The sequence below is a fragment of the Hydra viridissima genome, unplaced genomic scaffold (assembly GCF_058129835.1).
Source record: "Hydra viridissima isolate aposymbiotic clone 2 unplaced genomic scaffold, HvirCarnegie_v1 scaffold_11, whole genome shotgun sequence".
NCBI lineage: Eukaryota > Metazoa > Cnidaria > Hydrozoa > Anthoathecata > Hydridae > Hydra > Hydra viridissima.
This window is the reverse complement of record NW_028324310.1, coordinates 14,609,184-14,627,044: the sequence shown is the minus strand read 5'-3', so window position 1 is coordinate 14,627,044 and position 17,861 is coordinate 14,609,184. Positions and strand designations below refer to the sequence as shown.

The following is a 17,861-nucleotide window of genomic DNA, read 5'->3' as shown; positions in this document are numbered from 1 at the left end:
TCAGCGGGGGTATAAAATAAATTACTGTTAAACTAACAATATAATTAAAACAGTTTTGAAAATCTATTTAGTGAACTGATTTTTTTAGACATATTGGTTGTGTGCAATTTTGGAGCACTTAACACCCTGGAAAAATTAATTAAAACACTATCTTTAAAAAAAGATGACACTATTTGCATGCAACCCCCTATTTTATTCCTGACAGATATGCATGACTAAATATCCGATTTGACTAAACGGTTATCTAACTTCTATTATGCTCAAAACATTGACTAACCAATAAGTTTTCTGTCTGTTATTGTGTAAACCAATGATGTCGCTTCTGCATATTTTTTGGAAAATGTCGAAAATAATACATCAAGCAGAAAACGTTAATAACTCTTAATAATTTACAAGTTCGTAACGATGGATAGCAAAAGAATCCATTTTTTGTTCACCTTAGCAATTCTGTCACAAGTTTTTTTTAGTAAAATTTATACGAATAGTGACAGTGAATCAGTGGATACCGAAGGATCTGGAAACGAAAGTGGAGATGACGGTCTAAAGTCCAAAGTTGTAAAAAGAAGCATCCGTTCTTCTCCATCAAAAAAAGATATTACGTACGCCGAAATCTTAAATAAATCAACGCAAGCCATTCTAGGAATTGACCTCAATATCAACCAAATGAAACAGACTTTAGAGGACCATTATTTCACAAGTGAAGAAAGCCAATCCATCTGGCCTAAAGCCATTAAAGAAACAGAAGGGACACTAAACTTGTTTTTCAACGAACGCGAGCTACTTGATATGCAGAGCGATATAAAATTGATATATCGTCGTATGCTGGAATGCGATCTGCTGCCAAAAGTATCTCAGAAAAAAAAGAAGCACTCGAAAGTAAAGAATCGTAAGGAGCAAGTAAAATGCTACTTGACAATAAATGACTTCATTGATAAAGGTTTTCCAGACTTTGGTTTTCCACGAGGTTCAGTAGAGGCGCAAGCAAAAATGTTGCAAATTGGTCTTGCATACAACATTATGTCAGTTCTCATTCTTCAGATAACAAGGCAACTGTCTATTAGAGCAAACGTTAGCCCTAATATCACTTTGATAGCTGATCGAGCCATCATCGACGTTGCAGAAAACATTTTCAACTTCAAAACTGTTATGCAAAATACTGTGGACGCGCGTGAGCAAGCCGTTTCACAAACAGAAATCTGTCAAATACGACAAGTCTTGTGGATAGAGTTTGAGGAAACATGCGAAACTCGAATCAAAAGGGACATCGAAACGGGAGCTGGCATAGGCGGTATAAAAGAAAAATTTGTTCAAAAGTACCGAGTGAAAGTGGTCGACAACGTTACGGGAAAAGAAATTTGCAGCAGAATTATGTCGACAAGTGATAAGACAAACAAAGAGCAAGTAAAAAGTTTATTAGCTAAAACATGTCAGAAAGTTCGTCAAAAATACGTTGCAAAGATCCGCAAAGAAATAGAAAAATTTTACAACGAACGTATATTAGTGATTGTGGAGGACATAAGAAAGATGTGGGAGACGAACAAAAAAAAGGCGGCGAAATTTCTTCAACAGAGCACGAATTCAAAAGGAACCCACTAAATATTTTCTGAATTTATTTTCATATTTCATTTGTATATTGAAAACCTTATATATTTTGTGTACTGAATATATTGCTAAACGTAAAATAAAACCACGACAAAATTTTTTTATTATGTCTACATATTTACTTATTCGACACATTAGCGATTGTCAACCATTACTTCACAATGTTGCATCGTAAAATTGCAACCGGCAGCCGATTTCTTTAATACTTGCAAATAACAGAAAGGAGCAGTTAGGCTAAAAGGTAGAATAATAATAAACTTCTTAATTGATCTTTTTTTTTTGTTTTGTTTCTTCTTTTTTTGTGGTCCAAAGCAAGATTGTCCTATGCAATATGATTTCATGCTCAACCGTTCAAGAATGCAACCACCCGAACAAATGAATAAATCAGTCACCCAACGTATAAACGTATAAACGGGCTAGCTAAGAGAGCGAATTTACTGGTTTATACCATAATGAAAGTTGTTGGCTATAAAGTAAATTTGATTCCTTTGCAGTTTATCGCAATCTTTTTAACTCGAACCACATTATTCCACAAATGTAAAGGTGGTCCACCTGGATGGTTCACTGGTGTAGGAAATGCAGTTAATACTATTAAGATTTGATGGTAAATACCGTAAACTGAGCTTAAGTCTTGCTAAAAAGTAGATGTAGAAGCTACTGACACACTCTGAAGTTGAAGCTAACATAAAAACCATGTTAGAATTTTTATATAAATATTGTATTATAATAACGGTATGTAAATATGTAACACAAAGTTTTTTAACAAAAATTATTTCGAAGATTTGCAAAAAAATAGTTTCAGTACGAGAAAGATTCGTGCAAAGATTTCGAGAAAATGTCGGTGATGAGTATTACATTATTGTAAAACGACGGAGAAAATTATTCATTCTACTAAAGCTTGCTTAAAGGCACTGTGTCTTCCCATCGCCATCCTAGCAACATATCTGCCACAACATTTGCTCGGTCTTGCCCAAACACCACGGGGCCGTTATTCACTTGATAGCTAGGCAAACCACAAACACCTTCATCGAGAGCCCTTAAATTTAAAAAAAAAAATCTCTTATAAAAATAAATAAAAGAACAGTAAAATCAAATCACAGTAGAAATGGAGAATCGTCAAATCCATTTATCTAAAAATAGTGGGAGGATCTGGGAATAGGACATAAAAAAAAAAGAAAAAAAAAAAAGAATTTTAATCTCATGTTAAAAGAATCTAATATCACCTTTGTGTATTTTTTCGCAGCTGCAACTTTACTTCTTCAGAATTTGCTTTTTTCATCAATTGGTCTGAGTTAAATCCATCGCGTGATAAAATATCTCGAAGCACCTAAAATGTATAACACTAAGAATCATGTATAATAAATACGAGTTATGTTTAACAGTACAAGTAAAAGCTCAAAGCATTACAAAAAAGAAACCATGATACAGACGTGATTTTTGACAGAAAAGTAATTCTTTGAAGTTCTAAGTCACTCTTCTCAATAATTTGAGTTTTTATGGTTATAAAGAAAAAAAAACAAAAAAAAAACAACTTTTTTTTAGGAAATGTTTTTAAAAAAAATTTGTATAGAAAATGTCAACTTAATGGATTTATTTAAAGTGAAGATAAGGCACGAGCCCTTAAAATCCGCACTAACTGAGGCCTTTTTAAATTTTTTTTTTTTTCTCGTAGGAATCATTGTTTTGATTTATGGTTTTGGAATCTTTGATTTTCACGTAAACAAGTAATAAAATGAAAAAAACTAAAAAAATCATGATTTTTTTATAATGGCTAACAAATTAAAATTCTCATTGATCTTCATCTCTTGGGTGTTACGTCATTTTTGGGTGTTACGTCATTTTTGGGTGTTACGTCCAAGGACATCATAGCAAGAGTTGGGATGCCTAAACGAACTGTGTATGATAAGACGATTTAAAAAGTTTGGTCGCATAGAGAGGAAACCAGGAAGTGGTAAAAAAAAGAGATTGTGAGGACTTTAAGGCTAATTAGAGCAGTCAAAGGCCGAACTCAGCACAATTTAGTCCGATCCATGAGGAAGATGGCTAAGGAACTCTCAGTGATTAAGTACACAATCAGAAATTAAGAAAGGTCAACCAATTGGATTCTGTATCCATTAGGTTCAAGTTCAGGACAAGACATTCTGCTTCTGTGATGATGCTTGGAGCGGTGGCCTTAAATGGCCTGAAGATACCTCCCATTTTGATTGATTCATAGGTCAAAATTAATACAGATGTGTACATGAAAATCTTGGAAGACTATGTCCATCCATAGATCACTTCTAACTTCAGTCCTAATGCCAAAATTGTATACCAGCAGGGTGGGGCTCCACCCCACACACCCAGAAAGACTTAGGAGTGGCTCAGAGAAAACATGTCTGTTTTTTAGGAGAAAATTTTGCGGCCACCAACCTCCACAGATTTAAACCCTCTGAAGTACAGTATATGGGCATATGTTAAGTCAAAGGCCTGTGCATCTCCCCAAAACAGTATTGCAGCTCTGAAAGCCTCTGTCATCAAGCAGTAGAATGCCAAACCCAAGGAGTATGTCCATAAAATATGAAAGAGGTTCATGTCTTGAATTGAGGCTGTAATTAAGGCCAATGGTTCATATTTTGAGTAACTTATTTGAAACTCATAAAAAAATGACATGAAATAAATTATTTTGCCAAAAGGTTTATCTTGTTTACTTGTCTTTATGACCATTCTTTGCCATTTTCCAAAATTAGTGCAGATTTTAAGGGCGCATACTGTACAAATAAATTGGTCAAAAAGAGACTAGTAACTAAGTGGCAAATAATAAGTAAACTAACAAACAGGAAAACAGTTTTTTTTTTTTCAGTCTTCAACAATAAGTAAGAGTTTATTAAAGGGTAAGGTATTTTAAACTAAAGAGAAGCTTTAAGATGGCCATGAAAAACATAGTTCATCAGCAAATATAGAAACATTTACTAAGAAAAACAGCTGAAAACTGCTGAATTCAAGAGATCAAAAGGTTATGGTTGTGTAGGGAAAGTACTACTTGGTCTTCACAAAATGTGAATTCAATTTGGGCTTGTATGGACAAAGTCTTTGTAACTTAAATGGAGAACCTGAAAAAAGAAGTTAAAGGCATTCTGAAAGGAGCTTCAACCCAGTTTGGAATATTATAGAAAAATCTTAACTAAAGAGATACACAGATTTTAATGATATTATTTCGATTTATTATTTATTTTCTATTGATTTATTTACTTTTTTTTTTTTTTTTTTTAAGTATAAACGTATTATATAAATCTTCATTAGTTTTTATTCATGATGCTTTAAATAAACTTCTATTAATTCAAGCTTAACAAAATATTTCTGTAGCCTATGATTGTGCAGACAGATTGTCCTTTATTTGCAGAGACTATATCAGAAATAACTTGCAGGCCTGAGCTTATATTTATCAAGCAGTTTTCATTTTATTGAATCTTTTTTCACCTTTTCCATTGATCAGTGCAAGGGTTGGTATTTGAACTTCTCTATTTTCATTTTTTAAAACTACAAATTAATACTTTGTATTTTTTATGTGCTTTCCATCTAAGTGTAAACTTCAGTTTTCGTTTTTATGTTTCTATAAAACGTTATTTTAAATTTTCTCCTGCTTTTACTGTAGCTTTGTAAACATCACTTTGAATTTGATGAGAAGAAAAATTCCATATTTTGTAAGCTTACTGCGTGTAATTTCTTGCACTCAGTTTTGCTGCTGCCACCAATTTTATTAAGGAATCAGTTTTTTGTCTTCTTAGGACTTCTGAAATCTTTTTCACCAGTGCTAAAATTTTCTTTATCTTTGCTGTTTAATTCATTATTAGTGACTTTTTTTTCATTGTCTTGACTTTTTTTTGCTTAATCAACTTTTAGTTTTCTAGAACTTTTTGTGCATCTTCTATTAAAGTGTAGGAGCAAACTCGAACCATTTCTATTACTATTTTTTAGTGCAATAGACTATTGCATTAAATTTTTCTTTCTGCAATAGACTCACCTTGTTGAATTGTGAGTTTTAATTTTCTCAGTAAGATTTTTACTTCTTTAACCACAAGCACAACCCCCTCTGGCCTGCTTTTTCACAATCACAGCTCTCTCCTCCGGCCTGCTTTTCACATTTGCAGCTCTTTAATAATCCTGTTATGTTAGATGTTTGATCATCAAGAAGAGTGTTCAAGACTGTTCACAACATTTTTATACTTTATTGGATTCTTGGATTTTTCAAACCTTACCAATTTGACTCATTGTTTCTTATTCAACTCTGAAGGAGACAATTTTAAAGATCTTGACATTAGTCCTATCAATTTATAATTTGATAGTAAGATTAGCTAAATTTTATGAGTTATTTTAATATGAGGTCATCAAAAGGAGTTTATAAATTTTCTAAAGTTTTTGTGAAACGTCTAATAAACATGCATATAATTTGCAAAATTATGGCAGCAGTAAATTGTAGCTGTGTTACCTGTAACCTTTGTATCGATGTAAATATATTTACATTTAAAATGTTAGATACAGTGCAAAGAGGGGGGAGAGGGGGTAATCTTTTCTAAGATTTAACACATTTTTTATGTATTTTCTGTTTAAAAATGTAGCTTTCACTCAAACCCAAATGTGCAACTTTAAATTGTATAAAAGAAGTGAAATAAAATAATTCATGTTCAGATACCTCTTGGTTACCAATATCTTTATCATGTACCCAAACAGCATCAACTAAAAAACATGTAATAATTTGTAAGAAAATAAAAAATAATTTCAGGATAACATAATTTTGATCTCAAATTTAAATAGAAAGATTTAATGAACATACAAATGGTGTTAATTAACTCCGGTTCAGTATGAGCAACAGCTACTCTGCAGGCAGTTATTGTGTTCAACGGAAAATTTGATGAGAAACGGAAATCTTTTACTCCATAAAATTTCAACCAATCATTGAAGTCTTTAGGAAAATGATTTCTTTTACTCTCTGACATTTGTAAAGGAAGCTAGAAAACAAAAAAGTTACTTTCAACTTTTTTCATTTCTGCAAGTTTCTTTTTTAAGAATTTTACAATTAATTTTAGTACTTATCCTTTTTTTTTTTTTTTTTTTTGCAGTACTTTTTTCTCACTCTTGTTCCTATATACATTATGTATATAGGAACTTTTACTTGTTTTGAGATACTCAGATCAACTGACAAAAAAATTTGATATTAAATAAATCACAGCAAAACAAAACATGTACCATTGGTGTTCCGATGCTATTAAAAATAACACCAATAAGTACTGGTACATATTCAATTTCTACTTCAACAGGAGCAACAGAAGAAACTAGAGAAGACAACTAAAAAAAATAATACAAGAAATAAAAAAATAAAAATAAAAAAAAGCAGTTTTTTAAATAATAAATTTTAAATAAAAAATTTATTATTTAAAAAACTATAAATAACATTAAATACATTTTTTTAAATCTTCTTAAACCTGTTACTACTTTTGGAATCTGTACAAGTGGCTCTCAACAAATGGCTCTCTTATTTTAAGTGATGTGCTTATTTCAAACTGCTCATTCATTTCAAGTGGCTTGCTCAAAAACATAAAAATTGAAGCAAAACCTGTTTGAAGCCAAGAAAAGTCCATGGACTGCCAAAATCAAGATAAAATGTCAACTTGACCTTTTTCTTAACATCGCATATTGGTGCTTGTAAAATTCTATGGGGTTGAGAGTTCAATCCAAACTCTCTTTCAACAAAAAAAAGCCTATCACCTCCGAAATAAAGTCTATTGTTGACCCACATGCTATAAAGTATAGAAAACCAAAATTTATCAAGTGGACATAATTTACTTCATGGAAAAATGTTAAAGAACACAGATCATATACAATATATTTTTTGCAAAAGTTTAAAGAATTTGTCAAATACATATTTCATAAATTCTTTAAACTTTTTGTTGTTTATGTAAACCTTTATGTAATTTATGCAATTATGTAATTTTTTAATAAAATTTTTATAATTATGTAATTTTTTAATAAAATTTTTGTAATTATGTAATTTTTTAATAAAATTTATGTAATTATTATGTTTATTTATGTAAACTTTTAATGAGAATATTGTTAAGTTGTAAACTTAAAAATAAACCTTGGTACACCAAAAGCCCCACGGCTAACAGCTTCTTCTGTGTTTTCCATCAACTTCTGTCGAGCAGGATGGGTTTTATTTTCAAAATCACTAACATTAATTGGCATTCTTAATGAATCAGCAATATCTTGTAAGAAATTCAAATCACTTACATCTAGAAGAAAAAGATGTTCAAATCACTTACATCTAGAAAGAAAGATATTCAAATCACTTAGATCTAGATAAAGGAGATTTAAATAAAAACTTAATTAAATATAAAATAGATTTATTAAGTCAGAATAAAAAACTTAAGCAACATTCAATTCTGCTGCAGAACATCAGTAGATTTTTTAATTGCTTAGTTTATTTATAATTTTATGCTTTAAAATCATTTTAAAAAAGCTTAATGGATTCTTAAAACAACTTAATTTCACAATATTGAAAGTAAAACACACACTTACCAATTTTCTTCATTGAACAAGCATTTTTTCTTAAAAAAGACTTAACAGCTATTAACTATACTTCTACAGTATGATGAAGCATAATGTGATGAAGCATGGTTTGAAGCATGTTGTGATGTGCTTCAAAAAACTGTGTTGACAAATGATATTAACATTGATGAATTAACATTTTTTAATAAAACTATATTTTTTCTACAAGGCACATAAAATGCTATGTATATTATGGTCATTTTTCAAAAGTTTTTAGAACTGAGGTTTAGCTGGACATTTTTCTTATATTTTTGACCATATGACACTGACAACTAATCCTCTTTATTTTAACATTGAATGCTTGGCCAGGTAATTTTGACTCTCAAAATATTAACTTTGGCTGAAATATATCTTTTTATACAAAGTTTTGAAACATTTACTAATCCAATCATCTTAAAACCAGTGAACCAATCAAATGGAATCAGTTGTTAAAAAAAAAAGCTATAAAAAAGAAACAATGTCAAGAAAGAAAGCAGAAAAAAATCAAAGAGAGTTAGAGTTGTAAGTGTACAGGCCTCAATTGTATCATCTCATGAAATACAGTTAAATTCAGATTTTTGTTTACAATTATAAAGACAATAATCATTCACCAAGCTTACAAGAAATTTCTAAACCAAAAACACTAAATGTAGATCATATTGGTTTGTCAGCATTAGTACTTGGTTTAAGCAACAAAGTAGTTGCATCAATAGGCACTGCAACATTAAAAGCACCCAAGGATATAGGTTTTGTTAAGGATAATGTTCCTGATACAAGACTTAGTCTGGGTCATAAAAAGTTGAGAGGTCAAAGGAAAGAGAAAAACTGTGAAGAAAAGCATAATAAGAAAATCAAGGATAAGGATATACAATGTAAAACTTTTTTTGATGTTAGAAATATCTTGCAAAAACCATAGTACACAGTGAAAATGATAAGCCATACCCAAGGAAGATGTTAGAAGATCACTATTGTGTTTATTCTGAGTCTGGTAGAAACATTTATTTCACTTTGTAAATAATTCAAAGAGAGGAGATTCAACCCCTGTTGAACATATTGCTCAACAACTATTTGAATGGGTAACAGTAGATGAGCTTAAGAATCAATTAGTTGCAATTGGTGGAGATTCAACTAACCTTAATACTGGTTGAAGTATTCATTCCTTTAAATTGCTACCCTTTTATTTGGTATGCATTGTCAAATTTATGGAGAATAAAAAGTTATATTTGGTTAGAAGGGTAGAGTTATTCAATAATTAGAAAAAAAAAAATAAATCAGACTAATTTTGATTATTTGTGCTTAACATACCAACAAAGTTGCCATTCAGACATTTAATGATAATTTGAAGGAAATTTAAATTGGCTCATACTGTCAGGTCAGGTGGGTGAATGTTGCAGAAACCTCAAGTTGTTAGCAGAGTTCACCATATGAGTTTATTCTGTCATGTGGTTTGACATTAAGGTAATATACTTCATTCAATATAAAAATAGAAAGTTATTCACACTAAGGTCTGAAGTTCCCGAAAAACGGTTTTTCGGTTCTTCGGTTCTTCGGTATTTTTCGGGGAATCGAAAGGAATCGAAGGTTTCGGTTCTTTATCAGAATCGGAATCAAAATTTACCGAAATTTCGAATCTTGCCTAAAATAAGGAATCGAAAAGAACCGAAGTTATCGGTTCCTTATCAAATTAGGAACCGAAATTTACCGAAGGAACCGTTTTTCGGTAATTCCAGTCTCTGAAATGAATCACAGTCTCAAAGTCTACTACAAAGAGCTAAAAAAAGGAAACTTGTACTTGAATCACCAATGAAAAAATCACCAATGAAAAAAAACCCTATATATGATGCATCTAAAGATTTATTTAATACTGAACCTAGTGATAGTTCTACTAGCGTAGCTTATAGCAGTGCTAGTAGTAGTCGCAAGGGCAGCAAGGACAGTGTCACTGATCTCACTGATAGTGATTTAGAATAACTGTATTTTTCAACTGTATTTCAACTGTATTTTTGAAAATAAAAATTAAAAAAATTCAAGTTTTTCAATTCTTAGTAACAATTTCGATTCTTTGTAGCATTTTTGATTTTTTGCGATATTTCCCGCTAAGAACCGAAATTGGAACCAAAATTCCAATTTCGGTTCTTAGCGGTTCTTAGCAATTCCAAAATTCCCGCTAGGAATCGAAAAGAACCGAAGTTATCGGTTCTTTATCAGAATCGGAATCGAAATTTACCGTAATTTCGATTCTTTCTTAAAATAAGGAATCGAAATTTACCGAAATTTCGAATCTTGCCTAAAATAAGGAATCGAAAAGAACCGAAGTTATCGGTTCCTTATCAAATTAGGAACCGAAATTTACCGAAGGAACCGTTTTTCGGTAATTCCAGTCTCTGATTCACACATTTGATGAAAATGTGCAACTTACGTTTAAAAGTATAGAATATATATAGCTAAAAAATGTTTGTTTACTGTCTAAATGCAAGTGGATTTAGGGTCCACTACATATCCTTAAACCTTGATGAGGAACCAGAACAAGCTTGTGCAGGATTTTGTATTGCTGCATGTCTGCTTCTCTGCCTGGAACTCACACAGTGAAAGCGTTCTTCAGACAATACTTTACAGTTCAAATGAAAGAGAAAAAATATTTGCAGTACAGAAAGCTGTCAAAGTGAGAAAAAATGAGCACACTGGATAAAAAAAAATGCAGAAAAAGAAGAATACCAGGAATAAAACCTGAAGTTAGAAGTCTATCAGATCTATTTAATCAGAAAAATCAGTCAAAGAAAGATTTTTTAAAAATGGTATAATGAATATTTTAATGTATTATTACATGTCAATGAAATATCTAAAATGCATAAAACCATTATTTACGGACCAATTTTAAATTGTCAGAGATCTAACTAGGGGTATTTGGGTCAATCAATTGAAATCAACTGGTTTTAGGATGATTGGGACAGGAGAGAGGTGCATATGCGTATATATTTGTCATGTACATGCACATATCATAAACATATACATATACAGGTACATGCATATATCATACTCATACACATGCATATATACATGTAAATGCACATATTATGCACATATATATTTACATATTCATGCGCATACAAAAAAAAAAGTAGCAAGATAAAGTAGTAAAAGAGACTTTATTCAAATGATTCTTAACAATAACAATGACATACCTTTCTTATGCTGCCAAATAGCATCAAACAATTTATGTGAAAGAAGTGATCTCAACTCCATGGATTCATCTGGTGTAGACGCAATTAAACGCATCGCATTCAAAGTTTTTATGTCTGGTACTTTAGATGAAGCTATTGGTACACCATGACGGGAAAAGAGGATGGCTAAATCTAAAATAAATTTTCAAACCATTTTTTTGGTAAATCAGGAAGGAGAAGAAAAATTTAAAAAGATCTTAAAAATAAACTCTTGCAAAATCTTGTAAACAAAAGGTAATACATAGCTATCTTTCTTTTCATTATATTTTTATATGAACGTCATGTCTTTAAAAAAGATTCTGTTGAAAGCGCTTAATTGTTGTATTACATCAAATGCACAATTATCAAATTATGTATAATAAAATAAATACCTCTTGTCATTACTTTCAACTTTTGGTTTGAATATGTTTTGATCAACTTGTTGTCAGGTTGATCAACATGATTAGGTTTTGTGCTTTTGTAGATTCCTCCTAGAAATAAAAAAATGTTTCCAAAACATTTTGTTTTGCTATTGTAACTCTTATTGGTGTTGCAAGCCTAACAACATGAGGGGAAGGGGAGAAAGGAGTAAGGGCTAGTAACCTTTTATTTGCAAATAAAAAATTTGGCGTAGTAGCAAAAATGTTAAGTTTCAAAAAGGTTTTGAAATAAACTTACCAAGTAGCACAGGCTTCCACACCAAGGTTCCTCCAGTTCTTTTAGCAACATTTTCAATTAACTTTGAAGCCAGGTAAGCATATGGGCAAATGATGTCATAGTAGAATACTATTTCTTTGGTCATAATTTTTTTTATGACTTTAACTAAGTAAATTAGGTGCTGAATTACATTAACTAAATTTTCAAGATTTTAAACAATTACGCATTATAAGAATGTTGTAAACCCAAAATATTTACAGTTACAACAAATATATAAACTAAATATAACTACATAACTATAAACATGATAAATTTAATAACAGATGCATATTTATCTAGAAACTTTGTTAATAAATATCCTAATGCTCATACTAAATTAATGTTTACAATTTTTTATTTGTACATGCTGGCAAACATGCTGAAGCAATTCTATCCCTTGTAAAGAACATAAATCTAAAAATAATTACTATAATTATTATCATAATTATCATAATTATTCATAACTGCTTGACAATCAAGTCTTTGTTACACGGGCAAGCATGAAAATAAAAAGATAATTGTTAATGACAACCAATCTTCAACTAAGTTGATGCTAAATTTTGTTACATGAAATCTTATAAATTTTTGTAATGCTTTACATCATTCTATAAATTGATGTTTCATGAAAAAATAATTTAAAAAATGAATTGTATTTCATTTTGAATTTAGCTAAATTTCATTGTGGGCATCCAATAGATTTACTTTTTAGTCTTCTCTGAAGGTTTTATGTTTATGAGTGACAATAACATGTTATTCTACTCACACTGCTGTCATGTAACTGGTGCCATGTAACTATCTTTCTAAATACATACCATGTATTTGGAAAAAAGTTATCAATTCATAGAGCATAAGAGTTTGATAGCCAACTGATAATAGAACCTATGTCTACATTAAAGACTCCATTTTGTGGTTGCATAGGCAAAACCTTAATTATTTGCTGGAAGTTTGTCTTTTGATCACAACTGTCTGAAAGTTCCCAAAAAACTGTAACTATGGTGTTACATGTAACTAATTCAGGAGAAACATGCACAGTACTTTAACTGAAAAACAGCAGGAATGAATAACCAAACCATAGTCAACCATCTTACTAATGTTATTTGACAAATAATAACTTCCATTAGAGCATTCTCTAATTATTTTCTTATTTTTTATTTATCTTAGATATCCAACTAAGACTAAAGCATTCACATACTCAAGGAAGCAAGGATGGTGGCATCTGGTGAAAATAGTTGTTCATTTTGAAGCATTTTTGGGATCCAACTTAATTTTTATTTCTGCAATAATTACTACAATTATCTTGCAATAAATTTTTTCTGTTTGAAAAATAAGTTATTAAATAAGATAAAAAATGTTTTTTACCCTTTTCTATTATAATTTAAAAAAAAACAAAAACAAAAAAAAAAAAACTGTAAATTATCTTTCACATTTAGTTAGATATGTTGCAAACTTGAGTGACAAAAAAAACTTGAGTGACAAAAAAATTAATTTGGGAAAAAAAACTTGAGTGACAAAAAAATTTTAAATATATCCTTTTTTCTTTTTGGGAGAAGATAAATTTATATTTATAAATAAATTTATATATATAAATTTATCTGACAAAAATATTATGAAATTTGCTTGTTAAAATTGTTATTCATTGGTTATTGTTCCTTATTTATTAATACAGTTTACCTTTAGTTAAGATTAGCATTATTGCTTTTACAAGAGCAACATAAAAAGAAATTGTTGATTCTCTCCAGATCGATATACAATACCGTATAATACAAAAACTTTTCTAGCATATTTAATACACAGGGTACAAGATTTAGAAGATACGTAACACAATCAAAAAACTACACAGAAAAAACCTGTTTTTACTTTACTAGATTCTTATTAATAAATATATTAATCAAAATTTAAAATAATTCATAAAAATATATATTTTAATCAAAATTTAATTTAAACAACTTACATAAAACATTATCTACATATAATATATATATATATATATATATATATATATATATATATATATATATATATATATATATATATATATATATAATATATACATATGCCAGAGAATATTGTCATTAAAAATAGCAATTTAAATAATCATGCACTATGTCTTATTTATGTCTACCATTCAAAATAACTATATACTAAATTTATTAAAATGCTTTGCTCAAGTTGAGAAACGTTAAAGCAATAAGCTTTATTTTATTACATGTATTTTTGTAAAATAAAATTGTATAGAAATATCTGAACATATCTCATTAGTCATTTTTAAAGAAAATATTAAAATTGTTAATAACAACAATATGAACATCATACAGAACTTGGATCTTTTTTCTATCCAAACTTATAAATAAAGAAAAATGAGCAAAATAAAGAAAAATGAGCAAAATAAAGAAAAATGAGCAAAATAAAGAAAAATGATCAAAATAAAGAAAAATGAGCAAAATAAAGAAAAATGAGCAAAATAGAGAAAAAATGAGCAAAATAAGAACTTTAAATATCAAATTTGATTTTTTACCAATCATTTTTTGCAAAATGATTCTTCCAACGATAGCTGTGTTGTTGATGTTACTCTTGAAATTTGATCAAAGGCAGATGATGAACATCTTTGCGAAGCTGTAATAAAATGATTATTTCATTTTTTGTTAAATTTTAAATTTAAAACAAAGAATTAAAATTATAGCTTATTAGGAGAAATATAAATGCATGATAAAATTTTTTTTCAAGCACAAAGTATTTATAAAAAAAACTTACTATTTCCATTATCAACAAAAGAATAACTTGAGAAAGATTGAGTTGATAATGTCCTTTTATTTTGTAAACTTTTTGTAAATAGAATGTAAATTTTTGGACCAAATATTCCAGTAAGAATACTTGTGGCATGCAAGGGTATATTCATACTTAAAGCAATTACATGAACTTCATCATCATCTCCTATTATATATGCAGGAATAAAGCAAAGCCATAACAGAATTGAAGCATACATAATAAAACCAATATATTTTGCTTCATTAAAACCTAGAGGAACTTTTCTTGTGCGAAATGCATATATGGTACACACAGTTATCAAAACAAAATTGTAGGCGAGACTTGCAATCAAGTCGAAAGTTGGAATACTGCATAGAATCATCATTCCAACTTTTTCTTTAATAAAAGTTTTTTTTAATTCAACATCTTTATTAAGTACATATCCAATAAAGGATATTACCATTTGCACTAAAACAATACATAAAAGTAAAATTGACTGTGTAGATGCAGCTGGTAAAAGAGATCCTCTTTTTGATACCTTATTTTTGTTGAATACTCTGACAAACCGACTAACTTTTATTAATAAAGATCCATAGCAAATGCAAAAACTAAAGCTCATTCCAAATCTTTGTAAATTACAGAAAACAATTGTCTGGTCAGCAATCATAAAAAAAGTCAAAATATAACATAAAAAGACACCAAATAACAATGGAAAGGACAACATAGGAGAAGAAGCAATTACCACATCTGTCCAGCTATAGTAAATAAATAGAAGAGATACTCCCACAGTTGCAACAACCCCTATACTGGCTATAATAGACATCGTAATGACCCAAGATCTTGAAATATATACAATAGGAAGCTGTACACAAGAATTAAAATTAGATGAAGGTGCATAACCATAAGGGCATTTTTCGCAAGTGCCATTCTTTACTAAAAACACAGAAATAAATTTGTCATTCAAGTATATTACTTAATCAAAATACTATAAAAAAATTATAAAATCATAAAAATCATAAAAAAAACTAATATGTCCACAGAGAAAGTTAAATTCTTTGAGACAAATTGCTGACTCAATTGATTTCTATTAAAACACTAGACTACATACCTATTTGATTTTCATCGCATATTTCACATTGAAAACAGCATGATGGACCATTTCCTAAAACTTTTTTTGCATATTGAGGGGCACAAGGTTCTGAACAGTAAGATTTTGATGGTTTTCTTACTAAAGTTTCATTAATACTTAAAGTTTCATTGAACCATGATCCAATTTTAACATAGTGGTCATTTTGAATCTGTATAATATCATAGCCATTGTTCATATAACCCATGTCATTGAATTTCTTCAATCCAAATGATCCATTATAAGGTTTGGTCATCAGTTCATTTAATATCATAGATCCATTAAAACTGTTTGGGTCTTTATTCAATTTATCTAAACGACTTAACAAGCTATCTAAAGCATGAGCCAATGCATAAACAGCATCGATGACATATGATATTTTGCTGTCAAATACTTTGTTACTTAACTCACCAGTTTTATTACACGTTTCTAATTTACTGCTACAATTGAAGCTCTCCTCCCAATATTCAATAAACCAAGGATTCCGCTTGTTATTAGATAAATTTAAACTGTTAAAGTATTTTTTAAACTCTTGAGATTCTGATACAGATTGGCGCACAATTATGACTGAGTTTGCTGCATTTTGAACTTTTGACGTGTCTAAAAATTTTTTATTAGTGACCCAAAAGTCAAGAGAAACCCAAGAATAATCAACAGTATTTGCAGCAGAGGCATTACTTAATACATTTAGCATATGATCATCATTGCAGAACAATATAACAGCTTTTGTATAAGTCTGTTGACGTAGTTTTTCCAAAATAATAGTATAGTTGCTTTCATCACTCACTTTGATTTGCTCTACTATACATAAATTTTCTGCCTCAGCTAATTTTTGGAAAGTTTCAAACAAACTTTCTCCATATATGTCTTCAGAATATAAGACAGACACTGAACTCCAACCAAAAAACTTAGCAACAGCCAAAACTACTTTTACTACCTCAGAATCTGAAGGAACTGTGCGTAAAAAATATTTATATTTAGTTCGATCATTTAGTAATGGACTTGATGCAGCATAGCTTATTTGTGGAATTTGAAACAAGCGAAGTAAATTAGCAACTTCTAATGAAACAGAGCTACTAGAAGGACCTATAACACCTACTACAGGTGGCCTATTAGGATCACACTTAGCTTTTTGGTTATTTAAGGTAACAATTTCTAATGCTCCATCTAGAGCTCTTGACACCTGATTGCATGTATCATGCAAATTAGGCTGAATTACCAAATTTGGAAGTAAGTTTTCATTTTTATTTATTTTATCAATAGCAAACAGCATGGCCTCAAGTCTATGAATCCCACGTTCTATATTTAATTTTCCACAAGTGTTAGAACTATTACCTTTAGAGTGAATAGGAAAAAATCCAACAATTGAAGCTGTTTGATTTTTATACATCTTTTGACTGTTTACTGAACAAAGGTGGCTGGATAGAATTAAAATAAGGAGAAATATAAGGCACTGAATTGAATAAGTTCTCCCAATAAATAGTTTAAACATGCTTCTTTTACACTTTCTAAATATGAACATCAAATTACAGCAGAAAAGAAAGTATATGCATACACATGAAAGATCAAACAAAAAATATAAATATACACCTATAAACTTTATAATGCTATGACTATCATTCAAAAAATTACTTAAAACTACTCAAGATCTATATTTGCATGGTTTACAAAAAACAACTTAAGCTTATCACCTGCTGAAACCACTTTAAGTAAATAATTGCAAACAAAAGTAATTATGAATGATGCTCATAATATTTGCTCACAATAATAATTTTTCATTTGAAAAATTCAACAACCTATTGCAGGAACACATAAACAAAACACACACATATATATTGAAAAAATAACAAGCGTCTATATATGTTTTGCTTGTGTGTTTTTAACTATAGCTTCATAACTCTGTAAAAACAATGATGTTTAATAACAAATAA

At 29.7% G+C, this 17,861-nt stretch overlaps 3 protein-coding genes across 4 annotated transcripts; 1 reads left to right on the top strand and 2 right to left on the bottom strand.

Annotated features, from left to right (window-relative positions):
* The first annotated feature begins 256 nt into the window (after positions 1 to 256).
* Positions 257 to 1,698, top strand: LOC149882351 (uncharacterized). Its single transcript, XM_090065947.1, has one exon. The coding sequence runs from the start codon at positions 406 to 408 to the stop codon at positions 1,594 to 1,596; it is 1,191 nt and encodes a 396-aa protein (XP_089922073.1). The 5' UTR covers positions 257 to 405; the 3' UTR covers positions 1,597 to 1,698.
* Positions 1,600 to 13,374, bottom strand: LOC145191000 (uncharacterized). 2 transcript variants are annotated; one of them, XR_016444776.1, is made up of 10 exons: positions 12,042 to 12,456; positions 11,756 to 11,854; positions 11,346 to 11,516; positions 7,715 to 7,868; positions 7,062 to 7,376; positions 6,826 to 6,924; positions 6,413 to 6,587; positions 6,272 to 6,315; positions 2,826 to 2,929; positions 1,600 to 2,638 (listed from the first exon to the last, which is right to left on the bottom strand). XR_016444776.1 is itself a non-coding variant. In XM_090065946.1 (10 exons), the coding sequence occupies exons 1-10, from the start codon at positions 12,163 to 12,165 to the stop codon at positions 2,494 to 2,496; spliced, it is 1,299 nt and encodes a 432-aa protein (XP_089922072.1). In that variant the 5' UTR covers positions 12,166 to 13,374; the 3' UTR covers positions 1,600 to 2,493. The 2 variants fall into 2 exon arrangements, 1 of the variants encoding a protein (XP_089922072.1); XM_090065946.1 differs by having other exon boundaries at positions 7,193 to 7,376; positions 12,042 to 13,374.
* Positions 13,375 to 14,270: 896 nt separating this feature from the next.
* On the bottom strand, positions 14,271 to 17,452 carry LOC145191586 (metabotropic glutamate receptor 7-like). The gene is made up of 3 exons (XM_080068710.2): positions 15,913 to 17,452; positions 14,811 to 15,737; positions 14,271 to 14,672 (listed from the first exon to the last, which is right to left on the bottom strand). The coding sequence occupies exons 1-3, from the start codon at positions 17,450 to 17,452 to the stop codon at positions 14,578 to 14,580; spliced, it is 2,562 nt and encodes an 853-aa protein (XP_079924836.2). The 3' UTR covers positions 14,271 to 14,577.
* Positions 17,453 to 17,861: the final 409 nt, after the last annotated feature.

Coding starts and splice junctions, on each gene's coding strand:
- LOC149882351 (XM_090065947.1), top strand. CDS start 406: ATGGATAGCAAAAGAATCCATTTTTTGTTCACCTTAGCAATTCTGTCA.
- LOC145191586 (XM_080068710.2), bottom strand. CDS start 17,452: ATGTTCATATTTAGAAAGTGTAAAAGAAGCATGTTTAAACTATTTATT. Junction 15,738..15,912: donor ATGCGATGAAAATCAAATAG/GTATGTAGTCTA, acceptor CTGTGTTTTTAG/TAAAGAATGGCACTTGCGAA. Junction 14,673..14,810: donor TTTTGTTGATAATGGAAATA/GTAAGTTTTTTT, acceptor ATTTTATTACAG/CTTCGCAAAGATGTTCATCA.
- LOC145191000 (XM_090065946.1), bottom strand. CDS start 12,165: ATGACCAAAGAAATAGTATTCTACTATGACATCATTTGCCCATATGCT. Junction 11,517..11,755: donor GTTGAAAGTAATGACAAGAG/GTATTTATTTTA, acceptor AATTTATTTTAG/ATTTAGCCATCCTCTTTTCC. Junction 2,639..2,825: donor CTGCGAAAAAATACACAAAG/GTGATATTAGAT, acceptor TTTAAATTTAAG/GGCTCTCGATGAAGGTGTTT.